At 37.4% G+C, this 21,019-nt stretch overlaps 1 protein-coding gene across 4 annotated transcripts in view; it reads right to left on the reverse strand.

Moving 5' to 3' along the window:
- Positions 1-21,019, reverse strand: part of AP3B1 (adaptor related protein complex 3 subunit beta 1) — a 217,981-nt gene that overhangs the window by 140,580 nt on the left and 56,382 nt on the right. For all 4 annotated transcript variants that reach the window (XM_042448309.1, XM_042448311.1, XM_042448310.1 and 1 more), the window contains exons 7-8: positions 16,578-16,760; positions 195-353 (exon numbers count right to left, since the gene is read on the reverse strand). In XM_042448309.1, the coding sequence (XP_042304243.1) occupies positions 195-353; positions 16,578-16,760 (342 nt within the window). The remainder of the gene's footprint in view (positions 1-194; positions 354-16,577; positions 16,761-21,019) is intronic.

Genomic DNA, 21,019 nt, shown 5'->3' on the forward strand with positions numbered 1-21,019 from the left:
CCACAATACATCCCCATCTAGCAGGGGTCCCTAAGCTTCACCAAAAGATCTTTCGGGGTGGCTTGGATGGCTACCCTGGGGAAGTGGGGTAGGGAGATTAGCTTCCTCCACCCCTGCCATACATATTTCACTCTAGGTTCATAACTAAGAAACAGAGCACGCTTTTTAAAAAAAATGTAGAAGAAGAGTCATACAGCAGCATTCCGACTCTGTAATAAAGGCTTCGTATTTCGAATGAGTAATCTGTGGTCTGGGTCCATGGAATACGGCTTGTCCGCTTTCTTATTTTTCTCTTGCTGTTCCTCATCAGATTCATAGAAATTCTTTTCATTATATTCTTCAAATATTCCATCCTGTAATGGGACATAATAATAATGCTGATGATGATAATAATAATTCTGCCACCATCATTGCTTTATTTTATCTTTCTTATTTTCAAGTAACACATAAATAATAAATATGGTTATCACCTTCTAAATTTGATCTTAACCTTTTGAATTCAAACTACAGCAGACATTTCTTCAGTAATTTTTCACATTGTATTTTTTTAGGACTGTTTCCTCCTCTGATCACAAAATTCACTGGCTGCCTGGGCATCTGTAATTAAGCTAAAACCTAGTAACTAGTACACAAATTATATAGTATATCTATATATAGCTTATACCATAAATCAAAACAGTGAACTCTACCTAACAAGCATGCTCAAAACATTTTGTATACAGGATATAAAACCTGATCCCCAATAACAGATTAATATGTTTAAATATGCTTGAATATTCACTCCCAGAGAAACTGAATGAGAAAACTGAATGAGAGTAAATGTTTTCGGAAAATAATAGTTTGACAATAGTATCTGCTTGCTTTTTTCAATACTTATGTTCTGTCCTCTATCCAGACATCTTAAGGTAATATAAAATAAGCTGATAAATTTAAACAGTGTGAACAATAAAATGAAAAAGACATATTAAGTAATTTAGTAAGCAAAAAGCTCTTTTAATAAGAATCTGTAGTACCTTAAAATATATGGAAAAACCTGTTTTCATCCACCACGTGTAACAAATTCATCTCTCCCCTCAGTCTACAAGTGCCTTTTTTTCTTTTAACAAAGAACATGCCAAGACTCATCCAGGACCTCCAAGTGACATCTGCATTTCTACACATTTTAGCCCTCTCCCTTCCTCCTTGGTTTAGCCCTATATGAAGTAGGTTCATGTAAGAATTACCTGGAAGACACATATGTGGTCAATTTGAATTTTCCACGGTGCCACAGCCCAGACCATGCAACAGTCTACTAACCAAAATCCTATCTGATCTTCAAAGCTAAGCAGAGCCAGACCCTGTCAGTAATTGGATGAGGAATCACCAAGGAATATCTGGCACTGTTGGCTACAATTCACAGGAAAGCAATGGCAAACCACTTAACTTGCCCTGCCTTCCTTAAGAAAACTCTATGAAACTCATGGGAAGTGATAAGTCGGCAAGTGATTTGAAGGCACATACACATATATCATGTGCACCATGTGGCGTGGAGAGAATCAATTTTTTTTAACAGAAAAAGCCTTCCTTGTCTTCAAGTGGTCAGCCATAAATCACCAGCAACAGCAGCAGCCTGCAAATACTGATGGGCAACCCAAAATCCAAGTTGCTCTCTGCAACCACGTCTCTCTGCAGCCTGCAAATACTGCATCATTTTATTTTAGATAAGGGATCTTATTTTGGAATATCTGCCAGCCACCCACTTTTGCCTTATGAACGAACTACCAGCCAGTGCTTGCCACACTCCTGTTCATTTGTTCACATCTATCTCTAGCCTTGCATCCTTCCCCAGCCTTGCAAATATACATACTACTGTACTTGTGTTGTAGCTCCAAAGATTTTGGATTTTGGGTATTTCAGGTTTGAGAATTTCAGATAATGAATAATAATAATAATAATAAAATTTTATTTGTATACCGCCCTTCTGAAAATCAGGGCGGTGAACAGCATCTAATAACAATACAATTAATCAAAAGACCATACAAAATACATTAAAACAGTTCAATAAAAATAATAAAATTATCATGCCGGCATACAATGCTGACGCGGGGGGGGGGGAATTACTGGTCAGGGGTAGGCTTGTTCGAATAGATGGGTTTTTAGCCCCTTCCTAAATTGGGCTAGGGAGGTGGCTGAGCGGAGCTCGAAGGGCAGCGCGTTCCAGAGGTTTGGGGCTAAGATGGAGAAAGCCCTCCTAGAGGTGGAATTATATTTCACCTCTGGAACTCTTAGCAGTAGCAGAAGACAAAGAGCTGCCACAAATAGTAAGGTACTGGCTAGTTCTCTGCTGCCTCAGAGGGTAGAACTAAAGTTTAATGGCTTTATGTTACAGAAGTGTAGGTTTTAATTGAACATTAGAAGGAACTTCTTAAACAGTGAGAACATTTGGCAATGGAACCAGTTGCTTAGAGTGATGGTGCACTCTTCTTCTCTGGATGTCTTCAAAAATAACGAGGCTCCAACTGAGGTGTGGAGAAAACTGGGTAGGGCCCTGCCTGGCTTCAGAAGATGCAAAGGTAAAAGTGACAAGTCACATACAACTTGAGGATTACAGGTTGCTCATTCTTACTTTAAATTGTTCTGGACTGTTCTATTTTTTTCCAAGATAAAACAAAAATACATCAATAACTACATACAAATAATTGAGTACATAACAAACAAAAACAAACAAACAGATATACACAATAAGATAGTTTAAATCTTGCATTTCTAAAATACTTCTGAATACTTCACCTTCACCTATTCATTGGTTCGTCTTCTTTTCTGCATATCTTCTTTTAAATTAAAGTTTGTATAATGTTTACCCTTCTTGCATCCACAATTTTACTATAAATTTATAATATAACATAAATCATACTATAAATTAATAAAACATTAACTTCTTGGTCTTAGTCTAATTTCCCAATTTATTCTTTAAGCTCTATCAACCGGTCTTTTTCCCCATTTCTTCTTTATATATTAACGTACTTTTCCCCATTAATCCATTTTAATTTTCTTAAATTCCCTATTTAACTTTTTTGACAGAATTTCTGTTTCTAACATGTCTATCAATTTAATAATCCATTCATCGATTTGAATATCTTTTTCACTTTCCAGTATCTAGCATATACCAATCTATCTGAACATTTCCAACAAGTGTTTTCCCTGGTACCATATATTTTGCTTATTTTATCTGGTGATAAATGTTATCTATATAGAATTTTATAGAAGTTTTCCATTACATGCTGACTGTTCTATTTTAATGCATAATTAGTTAATTTTTTACTATGGTATCTGAGTATTCCTTGCTTAAGAAAACTCTATGAAATTCAGGGGATCACCATAGGTCAACAGGCGACTTGAAGGCACATACACACACACACGTTGTTACTATGATTGCAGGAATTTTTAAATCTTGTTAGCCACCACAAACACTAGTTAAATGTGAAAAAGTACACCTATTTTAAGTTATTTTAATAATAAAGGCAAACTGGGGTGTGTATATGGAAACAAATATGTTTTCTGACCATCAAGGAACATGCAGCCTACATGGCACAAGTGGCCTCCAAGGACATTTTTAGTTCTCAGACATTCTCTATCACCTTCTACAAAAATGGAAAACCACCCAGGGTTGGGGAGGTCTTCTAAAGTCACCAGAAAGTCAATGTAACCTCCCTAAAAGATAATAGTTTGCACCCCCTACTATAAAATGATCTTCCACAATCTGGTACTTTCCAAGTGTGTGGGATTACAACTCTCATTCACCCTAGCCAAACCATACTAGCATGGGATGATAGAAGTTTTAGATCAACACATCTGGAAGGTATCAGGTCAGGGGTGGCTGTTACAGGAATAACCTATTTTCTAAATAGTTCATTTCAGGATGCCAAATTTCTACTTCTGTTGCATTTTTGCAAATAATGAGTCATGCAATTTAATGACAATTGCAAAATAAAAAGTAAAAATCACCACTTATCAGAACACTGATCTTCTCTGCTTAGTCCACTCAAGTGATCACTCAAACTAGCTTCAGTGGAAAAATTATTTTTCTTCCCCTTCAGATAAATAATGGATGTGAAGTACAGTACTTCCCCAGGGCACCAACACTGGCTTCCTCAGTTGGCCTTCTGTGAACAGAAGGGAACCAGATCCTGAAATGGTTTCTGCTGGGAATAGCAAGGAGGAAGTAATTTGTGCTAATTCTCCTTTCCTTTACACTACCAATGGCAGCTCTCACCCTGTTCTGGAGTACCTCCCAACCTGTCAGAAAAGATTCTCAGCAGTCACAAGAGAAAGAGGGCATTTCCAAAAATCATTCTGTCCTCTTCCATCTGTTGGACAGAATTATGTTAACTGGAACTACGGCTGTCTCTTATTTTCTGTTTTGTTGATTGGGAACAAGGAAAGTGTGTATCAATAAACCTGGCTTGATCACTGGATGAAAAGTTGAGCCCCTATTGAATCAGTGGAATTTATATATAAGCATTGACTTAAGATTCAAAAGTTGTTTCAATGAGTCTATGCTAGTTGAGTCGAACAAGTGAAATCAGGCCACAATCTATTTCACCTACTTTAAAAAAGTATGCATTTTGCAAGTAACTACAAGCATACCTCAGTTAACAAAGATTCTGATAAAGACATTTCTTTTTTTACAAAGTCTTATTACACCTGCTCAGCCCCACTATACTCCTTATTCTCTGTCTAACTGGAAGAGTTGTTTTTAGCAGCCTCTGCATGCAAACAGTCATGAAGGAAAGGCTACAGATACACTGACTCTCAGTATCAGACTGCATATGCATGTCTGTAGTAATGCAATAAAACTTGAACTGGGAAAGACTAACATCTAGCTGATCCTACTACAGGTGTGTGTTCCTGCCTACAACTACAAAGTAAACAGCCTCCGCCAGAATCCACTACCAAGCATGTGTAAACAGCAAAACAGAAAGAAAGCGAGAGAGCAGACAAGCCTGCCTGAGAAGCTATGGAAGACAGGCTCAGATATTTTGGACTAAAACCTGATTCCTACTGTTAGATTCAGTTATATCAGGTTTTCTCTTATTTTCTAACAGCTAGACAAGGCCTGGATATTTTTCATATCAAACCTGTATACATTAATAGCACTTTTGTATACTGTATATACACAACTATAAGTTGGCCTCATGTACATGTCGAGAGTAGGTTTTGGAGCCCAAATTATAAATTTTGATATGACCCATGAAAAAGTCCAGGATAAAACTTAGGGGCATGTAACAAAGGATGTGAAGGATAACGCAAAGGAAAACAATGGCAAAGAACTTACGAAATTCCTACAGGCATTACTCTTTTTGCTCACCCTAAAGGCTGGATGGATGAGGAGAGGACTACGGTATATTGTGGCTGTGCAAGGGGTTAGGGAGGTGGCCAGGTGTAGTCGGCCCTAAGAAAACACGCACATGTCAAAAAGGATAAAAAGTGAAAGCAAAGCAAATAGTGACTACATTTTAATCATTAGCAGTAATTATAGCCTTTAATTTTACAGTAATATCTTTGCCTGATTTTAACCCAGAAAAGCTCACACATACACAAATGTATTATTCAAATCCTTGAAAGCTTGATTCCTTTCAGCACTCCTTTGAGGGTAAGCTCCAAAGAGCTGCTGCTGCCAGTGCCCACGCCAGTGCCCACGCATTGAAAAAGGTCAGAGGCAATGCCACTACAGAGAAAGTATAGGGGATCAGTGCTTCCTTTAGGATTTCCTAGGGTGGACAAAGCTATCACGTTTTTGCCATTCTACTCAGAGAAGGGGATGGTTCCATTTTTGATAAGCGTGAAAAGTACACTACTTAAACTAACCTGAGAATAAGTTGACTCAGGCTTTTGGAGTCATTTTTTCACTAAAATTTCTAGATTTATACATGACTATATACATAATGCAATTTAAAGTCCAACAACCAGTGAATGATTGACTCTCAATGAAAAGCTGCTTCAACAAATTAATTTAAGTGAAATAATATTTCAGTATGGTTTTGAAAAGGTGGACACACCATTATTTTTTATCAGTATTCTATGCCATTCCAAAATCAAGATATATATACAGCACGCCCGCGTCATACGCGGGTGCGCTCAAGCCACAGGACACGCGCAGGGCAGAAGGGGCAGCGCGTCCCATTCAATTGAATGGGCGCGTGCGCCCGTTGCGCCCTGTGCGCCGCCGCACCGCCATGCACGAGCCCCATTGTTTACAATGGGGCTTGAGCATAGGCGGAATTCGCCTTAGGCAGCAGGATCCGGAACGGATCCCCGCGTAAGGCGAGGGCCCACTGTATGAATTTTTATTCTCTAGTAAAAACGAAGTCAACACGATTTGTATCAGAATTAACAAACATTAGAAACTACTGTCATCTCTCCTTTTCTCTACTTTTTCACTCCTTAATTGGTGTGTTCCCTTTACCTGTTGAAACACATAAAATTATTCAAATTTACTAACCCTGAGAGAACAGCAGATTTAATACCGGGGGGGGGGGGGGGGAATCTACTGCTCAGAAAGGAAAGTAAATTCAGAAAATAAAAATGCAAATACGCATTTTACCATTCTTGAATGTATTAATCTGAAAGGTTTAATTTCCATTTTCCTGCATCAGCTTTATTTATAAAATGTCGTGCCCTATAAATATGCTGTTATTTTCTATAGTAAAGCACCCCCTTAACAAATCCTCTCATTAATATGTAAATTTAAAGTCAATCGGTCTTCTCTCTGACAGCACCATGAATTCCTAGTGCACTGTATAATCGGTTTTGACTTGGCAACCACTATTTATCAAAGATGTCAGTTAGAAAAATTATGGAAAATGCACTGCAATTGATACGACTGCAATATACTTTGTCAACACTTAATTGTTTCTCAAATCATACATTTACATATAAACAGTCTAAATACTGATCTATAATGATGCAAATAAACTAAATTAAAAATCTGTTCTACTACATAAGAAACCTTGTTACATGTTTATTTAAGAAACTATTGAAAAAAAGCATGGAGATTGGTCAATATCAAACAGGTTTTCCTTCTGATATTTTAGCAATTCAATTAGTAAGAAGCCAATTTGGTATCTGAACCTGCCTGTTCTGTGCAGGCATAGCTACAATCTCTTAATCATGGTTAAATATCTGCAAGTGAGCCACAGGTTTAAAAATACCATTCCTATCTTTATCAGTATTACATCTTCACTGGCATGATTTTGGCATTTGTCCGGATACAACAGAATACTATAAAACTATGGAGGGAAAAAAAGGAACAGATGAACCCACAGTCATTTCCAAACACACAAGCAGAATTAAAAATTTCAAAAGCACCATGAACTGAACATTTATGCATGGTCAGCTAGACTTATTTTATAAACGTGGTAACCAATCCTTAAAATAAGCAAAGGCCAACAGAGAAGGAACCAACAGCCTGAACGAAAGGTGAACCTTTTCACAGTAAACTGTCTAAAGTCCACCAAAATCCAGACTTGACAAAGCTAAAACAAATAAATGATTAGGATTAAAAAAAATGGAGAGAATGCATTCAAAATGTTTTCACCATTGGAAAATGATGGAAGAACCTCCTTATGAGGTATTTACTAGGTGAGGGAAAGCTGTGACTCTGGGCCTTTTTACTGCCCCTCCAGAGTCCTGAAGTTTCTAAAAATTCCCAAAATGCCTTCTAAGTATCGTGTGGGACACTTCTGATCACGTTTTTTCCCCAGGAAAAAAGGCCTTCCTTAAGCCTAAAACTGAACAAGGCATTTTACACCCACACATACATACACACATGGTGAAAACTCCCCTCACTAGAGAGTGTTTTGGAAGCAAAAAAATAAAATTAAAAAAAAAACCATTTTGATGAGGGTCTCCTGTGGGTTCAATAAGCCCTACATGGCTTGGGCCCAGAGTACTTGAGGGAACGCCTTCTTCCCTACTGTCCACCCCGCACACTAAGGTCCTCTGGAAGAAATCTACTACAGCCAAAAAAATCTAGATTAACATCAGTTTCCCAGAGGGCCTTCTCTACTACTGCTCCTAAACTATGGAACGACCTGCCGGAGGAGATCCATCACATTTCTACTCTGACAGCTTTTAAGAAAGCACTCAAGACGGATCTCTTCCGGCAGGCCTTTCCAACTTAGTTACCCTCCCCAGATATAGAGATGTTTGTCCCCTCATTTGTCTGTTCTTCCCCGCCTATGTTTCTGCCTTTTTTAAAAATGCTTTTAATGTTTTTAATGTTTTTATACTATTATTGTTTAATTCTGTTTTAGTACTGGGTATAGGGGGGGTAGGTCTAGGGTTTGATTTTTAACTGTATTGTGATTAATGTATTTTATTGTTGTAACCCACCCAGATTCTTCGTGATTGGGCGGGCTATAAATAAATCATCATCATCATCATCATCATCATCATCATCATAATATAATAAAACTCCATAAAGGTAAAGATAGTTTTCCCCGTTGACAAGGCTGACTAGTTGTGTCTGACTATAGGGCATGATGCTCATCTCTGTTACTAACCCAAAGAACCAGCCTTAAGACATGTGATCATGTGGTCAGCATGGCTGCACAAAACACTATTACCTTCCCACCAAAGTGGTACCTATTTATCTACTTGCACTTTTACATGCTTTTGAACTGCTACGTTGCCAGAAGCTGGGATTAGTGACAGGAGCCCACTCCGTCTTGGGCCTCCAACTGCCAACCTGCCGATCTAGTAATCATCACAGTCAGTGTCTTAACCACTAAGCCACAGTGTCCATAGCCTTCAATATTTGCCCACCTCAGGGTAAACCCACCTATTTGTCCCAACAAAATGAATCCATTGAATCATTTGGATCATATTGTTTATTAGGATCACTAAATTGTTACAAAAGTGGCTAGCTAATTTGTATTTTAACAGCTGAATAGTAATTACAGTCAACACTGTTGGATTTGTGACGCAGAATCCCCTCATTTGTGTTGAGATTATCAAGGAAAAACAATAAATAAAGGAATATGAAATAGTGTGACAAAAATCCTATTCTTGGGGGAGGTGCAACTGCTACAGTGGCGCTTCTCAGATTGACCAATTGTCATTTTGGTTCTTTCTTAACCATTTATATTTACAAAAACACATTATTGTAACAGATCTAACAGTTTCAGAGCTATTCACTTCCCAAGTGATCAAATTTCATTTGATTTCTGAGTGGAAATAAAATCATCTCCAAATCCTCACATGTTTAATTATTTGAATTAAATGTCTTAGTCTTACAACAGTAAAATAAGCATAAAGGTAAAGGTAGTCCCTTGACATGTCTAGTCGTAATCGACTGTATGGGGCTGTGCTATCTCCGTTACTAAGCCGAATAGCCAGCATTGTCTGAGGACTGCTCTGGTGGTCATGTGGCCAGCAAGACTGCACCGAATGCTGTTACATTCCACCAAATTTATCTACTTGCATTTGCATGCTTTCCAACTGCTAGGTTGGCAGAAGCTGGGACTAGTGACAGGAGCTCACCCCATCACACAGCACTCGGGTCTCGAACTGCCAACCTTCTGATCGTCAAAACTAGCATTTTAACCACTAAGCCACCACATCTACCTAAAACGTATTAACAATTATATCTGACTTTACTATAGAATCACAGAACCATAGAGTTAGAAGAGACCTCAAGGGCCCTCCCGTCTAACCCCCTGCCATGCAGGATGACATAGTGAAAGCACCTCCAACAGATGGCCATCCAGACTCTTTTTAAAAATTTCCAAAAGAGGTGACGCCACCACAGTGTGAGGAGCATATTCCCACTGCCAGTTCCTAATGTTGAGGTGGAATCTCTTTTACTGTAGTTTGAATACACTGCTCCTGGTCCAACTCTCTAAAACTGGAAAAAACAAACTTGCTCCATCTTCTGTATGATATCCTGTCAAATACTTAAATAGAGCTATCATATCACTTCTTCACCTTCTCTTCTCTAGGCTAAGCATACACATCAGCCTAAGCATCTCCTCATAGGCCATGGTTTCCAAACATTTCACTATTTTAGTCGCCCTACTCTGGACATGCTCCAGCTCCAATATCTTGCTGATATTGACTAAGCAATATGGTAATAATTGCGATACTGACTATGCAATATGACATTGACCATGTCACTGAGGAGAGTGTCCCTTTCTGTTGACTATGCATTTAGAAGTTCACTGCCATAGTCTGGCATAGTCCGGCAAAAAAACCAAAACCAATAATGCCTTTTTTTTCCGCAGAAGAAATGTCAGCAAAGCATTACAGAGTACTAGGGGCAACAGGTGAGCTGCAAAAAAAGGGTCTGGCAATTCTATGAAAGCCAGAGGTTGCGCTTTACACACCACAAAACTAGTACTTCACAGTGAGTGTTGCGATTGCCATGGAGAGTACAGGAAGTACAAGGAAAGCACTCTGGATGAATATGATAAAACAATGACATCAATTATAATTAGGCAGGTTGTGTGGTACAGCTTCATAAAAGGACTATTGTGAAAGATGAAGACATACGGTGCGTCCTTGCTTTACGCAGAGGATCCATTCTGGACTCTCCTGTGTAAAGCAAATACCACCTATGCTCAAGCCCCTTCTCCCCGCGCAGCTTTCAGTGCGCTGTATTCAAAATCACATAGAGGCCTGTTACAGACAGCCAAAATAAAGCTGCTTCGAGTCACAGTGGAGGTATGGTGTTTCAATGATGCATTCGCTCCTAATAGTCAGAAGCCATACCAAAGCCACGTTCCAGTCCTAGGGCGGAGCGTGTCTTTTGGTGCGATTCTGGACTCTAGGATGCATGCCATATTGAAAAACACCATACCTCAACTGTGACTCGAGCAGCAAGCTTTTATTTTGGCTTTCTGTATACAGGCCAATTTTACTTGAATACTTTAAACATTATAGATGCACCACCACCACCACCCTGGCGTAAGACAAATTCCATGTATGCTTGAGCGCTATCAAAACTAATGGGGCTCAGGCATGGCGCACACTATTTCCTCCTTGTTGTGCGGCTTTCAGCGTAAGCTGAAAGCCGCATATAGGGCAGGCGCACTGTATATAGAATGTAGTCCTTTAAAAATATTTTAAGTAAACAAAGCATTGTTTTGAATATGGAATCCTTCTTTGAATGTCTTCTAAATTCCTACATGGCATCAGCCACTGGAAACTGTACTTACTTTCAATGTATTTACTGTGAGCTTTCCAATAAATTAAAAGAAGACAAAAAAAGGTAACAAAAGAACACAAAAAGAGAGCAGAAAAACACAAAAAAGGAGAAAATTTACATTGACTATCTTACTTCTCCAGTTGAAACAATAGCATATACTTCTTCCATTTGGCAAACCCTGCTAATAATCAAATCCTACAGCTAATATATTATCCTAATAGTTTTGTTAAAAAAAAATTAAAGGTATCCATACTTATCTTTTGGTTTAAATTCAAATTAGTCTCGATTTGTGATCTCTTGGTCACTTAAAGAAATAAATGTCCTAGAAGTACTGACCTCGCCATCATGTTTAGAAAGCCTCTCTTAAGCACAGGTTCATATTTTTATTCCACCTAATTAAGACAGTTGGTTATGCAGACTTTTTGCCCCTCGTCCAGCAAACTTCCTATGCAGCAAGGCAGCTTCAGAGCCTCAGTCTCATCTACCCCACCTGTGACAGCTCATCAGGAGTACAGAATTGTGGATTATCCCCTTCCTCCCCCATCTTCCTTTGATCCAGGAGTGGTTTTGGTTTGTTTGGGGGTTTTTTTTTGGGGGGGGGGGGTTGCTGTTCCAAAAGTTAGGCCACAAACACCAATCAAGGCATCCCCTCCTGCAGTAACCTGGCTACTGGAGCAAACTGCCATCCAACCTGGAAGTCCCTTACTTTCCATGCCTTAAGTGTGCAAACACACTAAAACACTAGTTCCTAATGTATTCATCCCAAAAACAATTGATTCCAATATGCTTTTCAGTGTACTACTTTCAGCGGTTGGGTCCAAGTCCTAAATAATATATTTACACAATTTCAAACTGTTCTCTGAGAAGTAAGAACAACTCTTTCCTTAAAGAGTTAAAAGCAATTCTGATTCTTTCTCTGTACGTTCCTACAACTTTGGATGCTTAGAGCTCTTCCTCCTGCCCCCACAATTTCTTAGATTATTTTCTATTTTATTTCCAAGAAAATGAGTTTATTATCAAAGCATAAATCTGTCATGTGCTGCGTAGTGAACAATAAAAAAATAGGTTTTTTTGTGGGTTTTTCAGGCTATGTGGCCATGTTCTGGAAGAGTTTATTCCTGATGTTTCACCAGCATCTGTGGCTGGAATCTTCAGAGAATTCTGACCTGGAAGAGAGTGGGTATATATGTATGTATGGATATGTATGTATGGGTAAGGAGGAGTGAAATTCTGGACCATGCCAACAACTATCAGGTCAGAATGCACAGGGAAGCCATTGAAATCCACAAACACTTGGACAACTTCAACAGGAAAGAAGAAACCCTTAAAGTAAACAAAGTCTGGCTACCAGTCCTGCAAAATAGCAAAATCAGCACTCAGCAAATGTAAACGGGAAACCACCCAGGGTCAGGGGCTTTCCCAGCAGACAATGATCACCAATTAGCAGACACTAATCCTCTTTTACATATCCTCCCACCCTGAGGCCCTGCCATCAACAACAGAACAATACACAGATTAATATGGGAATCACTCCTCCTTACCCAGGGTCACACAGTATACATATATACCCACTCTCTTCCAGGTCAGCATTCTCTGAAGATGCCAGCCACTGAAACTGGTGAAACCTCAGGAATAAACTTTTCTAGAACATGGCCACATTGCCCGAAAAACACACAAAAAACTATGGATGCCAGCCATGAAAGCTTCACAATAATAAAAATAATCTATTATTTGAATCTGCTGCTGTAAGAAAAATGAGTAATCAAAGCAGGAACTTCTCAAATGTTACACCACAGTAGCCAGAATGTGCACAACACAAAGCTGACAAAATAAGCTCCTGGCCACTGCCTTGATTCGAATGTCCGCAAGATATTCCTAGATCCAAATGACAAATAGCATCTTTCTGGGAAGAGCAAAAAACCACCATAAAAGGTATTTTCACCATTCCACTCATACTGGAATTGAGCACCAAAACTCCACATTATCTAGATTAACCTTTAGCTAATGCAACAGGGTATTTCAATACTCAGTGCCAATTCTTAAAGCTACACTGAACTGCTGGTCTCAACAAAACAGGTCCATTAAATCCATGGGAACCTTGTAAATCAATAATGTATAAATCTCCTGGATTATACATGTCTTGCTGTTGTTGCTCTTGAAGTCATTCCTGACTTATGACAACCCTAAGGAGAAACAGGTCTACACTAGTTGCTGAAAACAAGCAAATGAATTTAGGCCCTTGGATATCTTAGAATCATACTTCAGATTGGTTAAAATTTGTCTGGTTTTAAGATTTGCATTTTAACCCTGGGTGACAGCATAAGGCAAATATTTATCTTCAAATTAAAAAGAATATTTCTTCAACCTAGTTAACATTTCTTTTTCCCACACCTATATTGCAACAGAAGTATACAACTTCTGATAATACACAAAAGTCACTATAAAAATAGAGAAATAACTGGTATCTAACTAACTAGAACTAGCTAAATCTAACTGGTAGCTCCACCAAGGGCAGACTCATAGAATAAATGGGGTGTATAATGTGTTCCCACAGGCTGGGACAGAATTTAGTTCACAAGACCCATCTAATTTGCCTCAGCTATAATATTCTCCTTAGCAGCAAAATGGGTTGTTTGTTGCCCTTGGTACCCACAAATTCAGGCATCCACGGTTTAAAATATTCCCCAAAAATATATATCCCCAATAGCAATCCTTGACTTTGCCATTTTATATAAGGAACACCATTTTACTGTCCATTGCATTTAATGGGAGTTGAACATCTATGGATTTTGGTATCCATGGGGCATCATGGAAACAAACACCAGCAAGGGCTCAATGTATTGATAATAAGCACAGAATCACAGAAGTTTACAGCTAGATTAGACTTTGGAGCTTACTCATCACAAATTATTTTAAATATTTATCCCAAATCTTTGCTCAGTGCAAGAATCAAGTATGGATCTCTCATTAGTTACTATGATTGCAGATAGTGTTGTTAACAACAATGGAGATGTTTATATTCTAAATGAGCTACTAATTATAGGAAGGTACCACGGAGTGACCTGCATTGTTATTGCTGGAACTCCACTCCCATGATGCTTCCTCTGGAGGACAAAGAAAAATACAATTTTTATTGATTTTTCCTTCCCTTTGTGACCTCCTACCCTGTATGTGCAGGTGGGTGTGTGTCTTCAAGTTGCCTGTTTTATGGCAACCCCATGAATTTCATAGGGTTTTCGCATCCCCCATAAATCTACTACAGAAGATTGGGTGATCCCCTTCAGAATAGCCTGGAAGGCTATTCAGGGTGCTGTAGAAAATAATGAGATATTTTAATAATATTCAGTAAGTAACAAATAGGGAGCAGCACAAGGCATAATTCCAGTTAACACTTATTCATATTTACATGCATGGATAAAATTACTAGATCTATTCTGAATAATCAGTTATGAGTCTCATCCACATTTTAAGAATATGCTACAGGTAACTAAAGCCCTAATATTCAAATGAAATCTAAATCCTTTAAATGAAGCCCTTCTATGTAATAGCCCTTCTAATATTTTAAAACTTCCACAATAATATCATATGCATCATATGGATGCTATGCTTGACTTCACTCCCAGGCTGGCCTTAATGGCCCATCTGTACAGCCCCTATGACTCTGTTAATGAAATTTTAAAATGAATCGGTTTTTCTTCTGCCACTACATCACACTGCTGACCTGTTCTCTTTTATTTCTGCACTTCCATTACAGAAACAATACTTTGTTTTGAGTATTTTACTCCAGAGAGATTTAAGTTTATGTTCCTTCATGCCTAAGCTCCACTGCATGGAGAAGTATTTAAACATTTTGTCTTCACCATCCATCTACTCACCTCCCTCAATGGTGAGGTGAATAGCGAAGAAAGGAAGAATCTGAAGTGAATTCCTATCATTTGCTTGCCAGGCTTTGTAGTGTTTCTTTTATACATTATTTTGAGGTGGTGCTGAAACCATCATCAGAACCTGCACAGATCTATTCTTTTCACTTTCTGCATCTAGATTAATAAACTAACATCTACATTTCTAAACCAGGATTATAGGAAGTGTTGAGATCAAGATTATTTTTTTCCTTATAAACTGTACACACTTTTTTATAAGTCAAGAAAATTTAGTTTTAAAATTGACCCCAAACACCTGGGTCAACTTATCCATGGATCAATGTAAATATGGTTCTTTAACTTTTAGTAAAAAAGGAACCATCCCCTTCTCTGACAAGAATGACAAAAGGCGAGAGTGTAGTCCATCTCAGGAGCACCTAAAAGAAGCACCAACCCCCCCTTTTCTCTCTCCACCACAGTGGCACTTGTGACCTTTTTGAGTTCATGGTTAGAAAAATGGCAATGGCAGTAGCTCTTTGGCACCTCCCCTCAAAGGAACACCAAAAGGAATCAGGCTTTCAAGAACTGGGTAAGACATTTGCATTTGTCAGCTTTTCTGGGTTAAAATCAGGCATATCACATTAAAGTTTGCATTTTCTTAGCCTTCCCTATGTCTGGTCTGGGTGCCTCCCCCACATATCACAAAGTCACAATTTACAGTAGTTCTCATCCATCCATTCTTGAGAGTGTGCTCAAACAGTTATGTCTGTTCAAATTTTATAAGTTCTTTGACATCATTTTTCCTTTGCTTCACCTTTACATAATTATGGCCCCAAAGCCTGCCCTCAACTTATACATGAAGTCAATTTAATATATGGTACTTTTAAAAAAACATATAACATCAAGAACCCAAAATTAAATTTCTAATTGTACATACTGTAGTATTCAACCATTCAAGGCTTGAAAATATCCCCACACACAATCCAAAATGCAATCCTTGATTTTGCCATTTTATATAAAGGACACCATTTCACTACATCATTGTATATAATGGGACTTGAACATCTACAGATACTTGATCTTAGCCAAAAGTCTGAGAAGCGATGAGCATCCACAGATTTTGGTGTTCACGGGGGCGTCCTGGAACCAAACCCCTGCAGATACCAAGGGCCCACTGTATCATTTTGTGTTTGGTAGCTAGATTCATTTCTGTTTCTTCTTATAATGTGCAAGGGAAGCAGGATTCAAAGATAGCCCCTTGAAAATAATACTTGTATTACCTATAGAATCCTTGAATGCAGTGCCATCAACTGACAGTAATAACTGACTTAGTGGGAGAGGGTTACTAATAGTGGGAGAGAAAAACATTGCTTTCAGAGACTCTTGGTTGTTCTATTTAGCAGCAATTTCAATGTAGCACACCAGCATGCATGTTATTAATTCAAAGTTATGGGTGTACACATCTGCTAGAAAGCAGGCATATCACAAAACAGAAATAACTGATTTTAAAACAAAAACAAAAAGCAACTCACCTCTTTCCAAGGGCTCACAAACTGTGTACGTGCATACCGAGTCAGCATGTGGATAATGACAACTTGTCCCCATTCTTCCACATCAACCAACAGATTACAAAGCTTTCGGTAGTTCTTGTGAATCAAATCTATTCTATCTGGGCACACTTCTTCAAATGCCATCACAACACTCCCTGCTACAAGCTGGAGAATAAAAATGTAAACACAGAAAATCATTAAATTTTCTAAGGAACTTGCAATCTAAAACTGAAGACAGTAATATGCTCTAGGAGGGCAGAGAGATGACATGGAAGGATAAAAAAGCTGGAAAAAATGACTACTCAGCAAGACAGGGAGGCATGCAGCTGCTATACAGTTGAATATTTCCCCAAAAGAGCTAGCGAAGTTAGTTTTCAAAAAGTAAACAGTTTTATTTCATGGCCCCAATAGGTAGATATTTACCATTATAGTTAGTTTTAAGTCTCTCTTTGTTTTCCTCTCAAAGACAACTAGAACAGTAAGTTTTAGTTCCTTTAAAAACATCAAGAAGTGGTAAGCTGTTGGCCTGTAATACAAAAAGCACTGTCCTCTTTTCAACAACCACAGAGAACACAAAGGTGACAACACAAGCCATTATTTGAACCAAGTGGTATTCTTCTTCACCCAATTAGTAAGGCCAAACACCCAACAACTATAAAAGTAACTAAAAGCACCACAAGCTACACCACTAAAAGAAACATGTTCCTTGTAAAGTTATAATCATAATGAAGTGTAGCTATACATTTGCTATTGGAAAAAGAACTAAAAGGGAGTGCAGTCATCAAATCATGTTTTTGCACAATAATATGACTCATCCATTCATTTTGCCCCACTGCAGATATGCTCTTTAACCCACAAATTTGAATCTTCTCAATATATAAATTAATATGTTATCAACCCTGAAAAATGCATTCACAAAAAACCATTCTTCCTGCAAAGAAGCAGAGAGGAAGTACAGCAACCATTCAAAAGTAACAGAACACAAAAAAGATGCCCATCATCCCTACTCATCCATTTTTATTTTTCAAGACTACACTTCTACCTGAACTACTGTAACGACACTTTATTTTTTCAGGTTGTATTCATGATCAAAATGCCACCATATAAACCCAAAGGATATTCAGTACTGCTTAGTCTTGTCAGTATAAAACAAAATCTTCCTTTTACTAAAGAAAGGAAGTTAAGATTGCGAATTTTGTTTTACTCATTGTTCACACTATGAACTAAATTTATGACAATGTCTTTAAAGGCAAGCTACTTTTACTACTATTATACAAAGCTTGAAAAGTTTTTAATAACCATGGGTTATATCCAACCAGTATAAAGCATTTTTTTTAAAACACAAGGACAATCTAGATATATCCTTAATGGTAGTCAGTATACCAATTTTTCTCAGCTAGACTTCAGGGAAAAAACAAAATTTCTCAGTATTTCAAACCATTTGGTTTATTTTGTTGTATCAATTGCTCTCTGTACAAAGCCACTCAGTGTTTTACTTGAGTAACCAAAACAAAAGAACTACTGAAAAAAACATACTTCATTGCCTCAATCAGCTATCACTTGCAAATATGACATAATCACCTGTTACTGTGTATTACCTATTATCTTCTTTTCCTAACTGCTTTAATTGGATTTTATTTTGTTTCAAATCATGTGCTACACAAAATGGGTACTTTGATGAGGCTTCTGTATGAAGCAACCAATATGTATGCAGTTAAGCAAGCAAGTGAGGCAGGTTTCTGGCAGCAAATTAATGTCACATTCTAGCTGAGCATTAGGGATCTGCATTTCAACCTCTACAATTTCCCCAATGATTTAAAATAAGCAATTAACTAGAAATACCATTTATTGAAATGGCACTTTTTGAAAAATATTAACAATGATATTCATATGTTAGAGTTTTCTCCTATTTTTGGTTGACATTTGGCTTATTAGTATGCACCTACCATTACAACTGAAAGAAAACAGCTCAGAATATAGTCTTGCTATTATGCAAAACAAGTTTCAAGTCCTGTGGGGATTTTATAAATTACCAATAACTATAAACGTGACATTGCATTTATTGTCTTCAGCCTTGCTATGTACTGATACCTGCTGGTCCCAGCATGTATACAACTCATTCCATAAAGAAGGGAATTGATTATTTGTAAAGGACTAAGAAAATGCATTATGCTTACATTTATTTTCTGTCCCATGTCTTGTAAGAAAAAAAGTTTCTATCATGGACATTTATATTTTTTTCCCTTCTCTGCTTTTTACAACTGTTACTAATACTTCTTATACCAGATAACACTAATATAGTAACGAGCTAGTATCAGGATTATCAAAGTATACATGAAAGTATGATGGCTAAAAAAATAACAACCATAAATGTTACATTTAAAAATAAAATGCTTCCAATGTTTCAGTACTTACAGCTGGAGCCAAAGACAACTTATACATCTTTAATCATTTTATCTACAAATGCTCCTTCTCCAAGGAAATTTAAGGGGGAAAGGATGATTATTTCTAATTTGTACATAACTTATTTAAATGTCATACTACTGTATCCAAAAATTAAGGCTAAGATAAAATAATAATAACACTGCGCCTTATAAATACACAACTACCTACCATATAGATACAATATGATGTTTCCAAGACTATTGTTAATGGTAAACAAAGGATGTAACCCGATACATGCTTTCTTATTAAAACATAGTGGAGTTACTTATAAGTAGACATGGATAGGTTTGCATAGGAAGATGGGCTATTCACTTTAGAAGTGGGCCTGTCAAATCAACAGTATAACTAGCAGCAGAGCAAAATTTATTTAGAGGTTTAAATTACTATATTTAGATGTATGTACTGTACCTTCAAGTTCCCTGTTGGCATATGGCGATCCCATGTATTTCATAGGTTTTTCTTAGGCAAGGAATACTCAGAGGTGGTTTTCCCAGTTCCTTAGTCTGAAATATAGCCTACAGCACCTGGTATTTGTTGGCAGTCTCCCATACAAGTACTAACCAGAGCTGACCCTGCTTAGCTTCCAAAATCAGACAAGATCTGGTGCCTTCAGAGTCATATTATGTATACAAAAATGAAGAAGCATACAGTACTCTTTTGGTTTTGTGTAGCAGGAATTCCCTTCAATCCAAACTTGATTTATGCAAACGTGTTTTGTACATAACATGGTTAACTTCAAGAAGTTGTTTCCAATGTACAACTCACACTATAATTTAAATGCTATTTCTGTTTCTACATTATTTTAACTTTTGAATATAAAACTATAACATGCTATAACATTCTATAATTTAGAGAGATAGCAAGAACATTTCTCAAAGAAATTTCCACCCAAACTTCTGCTACTGAAGGAACTACTCTGTATCTAGATATCTGAGGAAGAGGAAGATCTTAGCAATTTAAATGCTCAACATTCCATAAAAATACTGGATCATCTTATTTTAATTCCCCATCAGAATGTAAAACAGAAAAAAAAACTAAAACAGGTTACAAAATAGTGTCATTGATATAGTGGGATGAAAATTAAATAGTAGCTTTTTTCTACAAGAAAAAATAAATCTTTCTTACAAAACTAGCAATGAGCTCGTCAAACTCAAATACAGCTTTCCATTTATGTATTTTTTATATTAGAGCAATAAACATGGTTCATTTGTCTTTCACTGGTTGCCACGTTCTTCTGTGCTGTTGCTATGAACTTCAGCCATTAGCTGCGCTCCAAGGTAAACTACATGAACCATCAACAAAAGTGACACCCAATCTATGGAGTTCATATTTTCTCCAGATTATCTATGCTAGTTGACAAGCTGGTAATGAAAAAAATCACACTAAGCAAATGGTTCTTCTAATAACAATAAATTTTCTATAAAATTATGAAGGGTACAAAACGTTTCCTTGCATCTATTTTGTCATGAATTCTAATTAACGCTGCAAAAACCTGAGAGTGCTAGGTCATCACAAGAAGTATATCGAGGTTTGATTGATAATATAGTGCAAGTTGGCCTATGCTGCCAACATTTCTTTTTCTTAAATTAATGGCCATCCCACCTGCCCTAATCATACAGCCCAAATGATATTCCCCTTCTTATTTCAATTTTCTGGAAGCATGGAAGCTGGTAAAGATCAGTCATTTATCTTCTAATAGCTGGATAATAGATCTATCACAATAAAGCATCACCAGAAACTCAGTTATTTTTCCCCACAACAGTAAATCCTTTACTAACATTGAATCAATAACTTTGGAATGTACTATGATACCCACGCATCTGCAATCTGAACACCATGTATTCCTTCCAGCATATCTGTTAAATATGTTAAAGAGTGTGCTTTACTTTGCTTATTTTCCCAAGGCAATAGTCTAGTTTAGAACACATCAGTAATCTCATCACAAAGCCATCACCAATTCTTCAGCTCATTTTTAACAA

The sequence above is a fragment of the Sceloporus undulatus genome, chromosome 2 (assembly GCF_019175285.1).
Source record: "Sceloporus undulatus isolate JIND9_A2432 ecotype Alabama chromosome 2, SceUnd_v1.1, whole genome shotgun sequence".
Taxonomy (NCBI): domain Eukaryota; kingdom Metazoa; phylum Chordata; class Lepidosauria; order Squamata; family Phrynosomatidae; genus Sceloporus; species Sceloporus undulatus.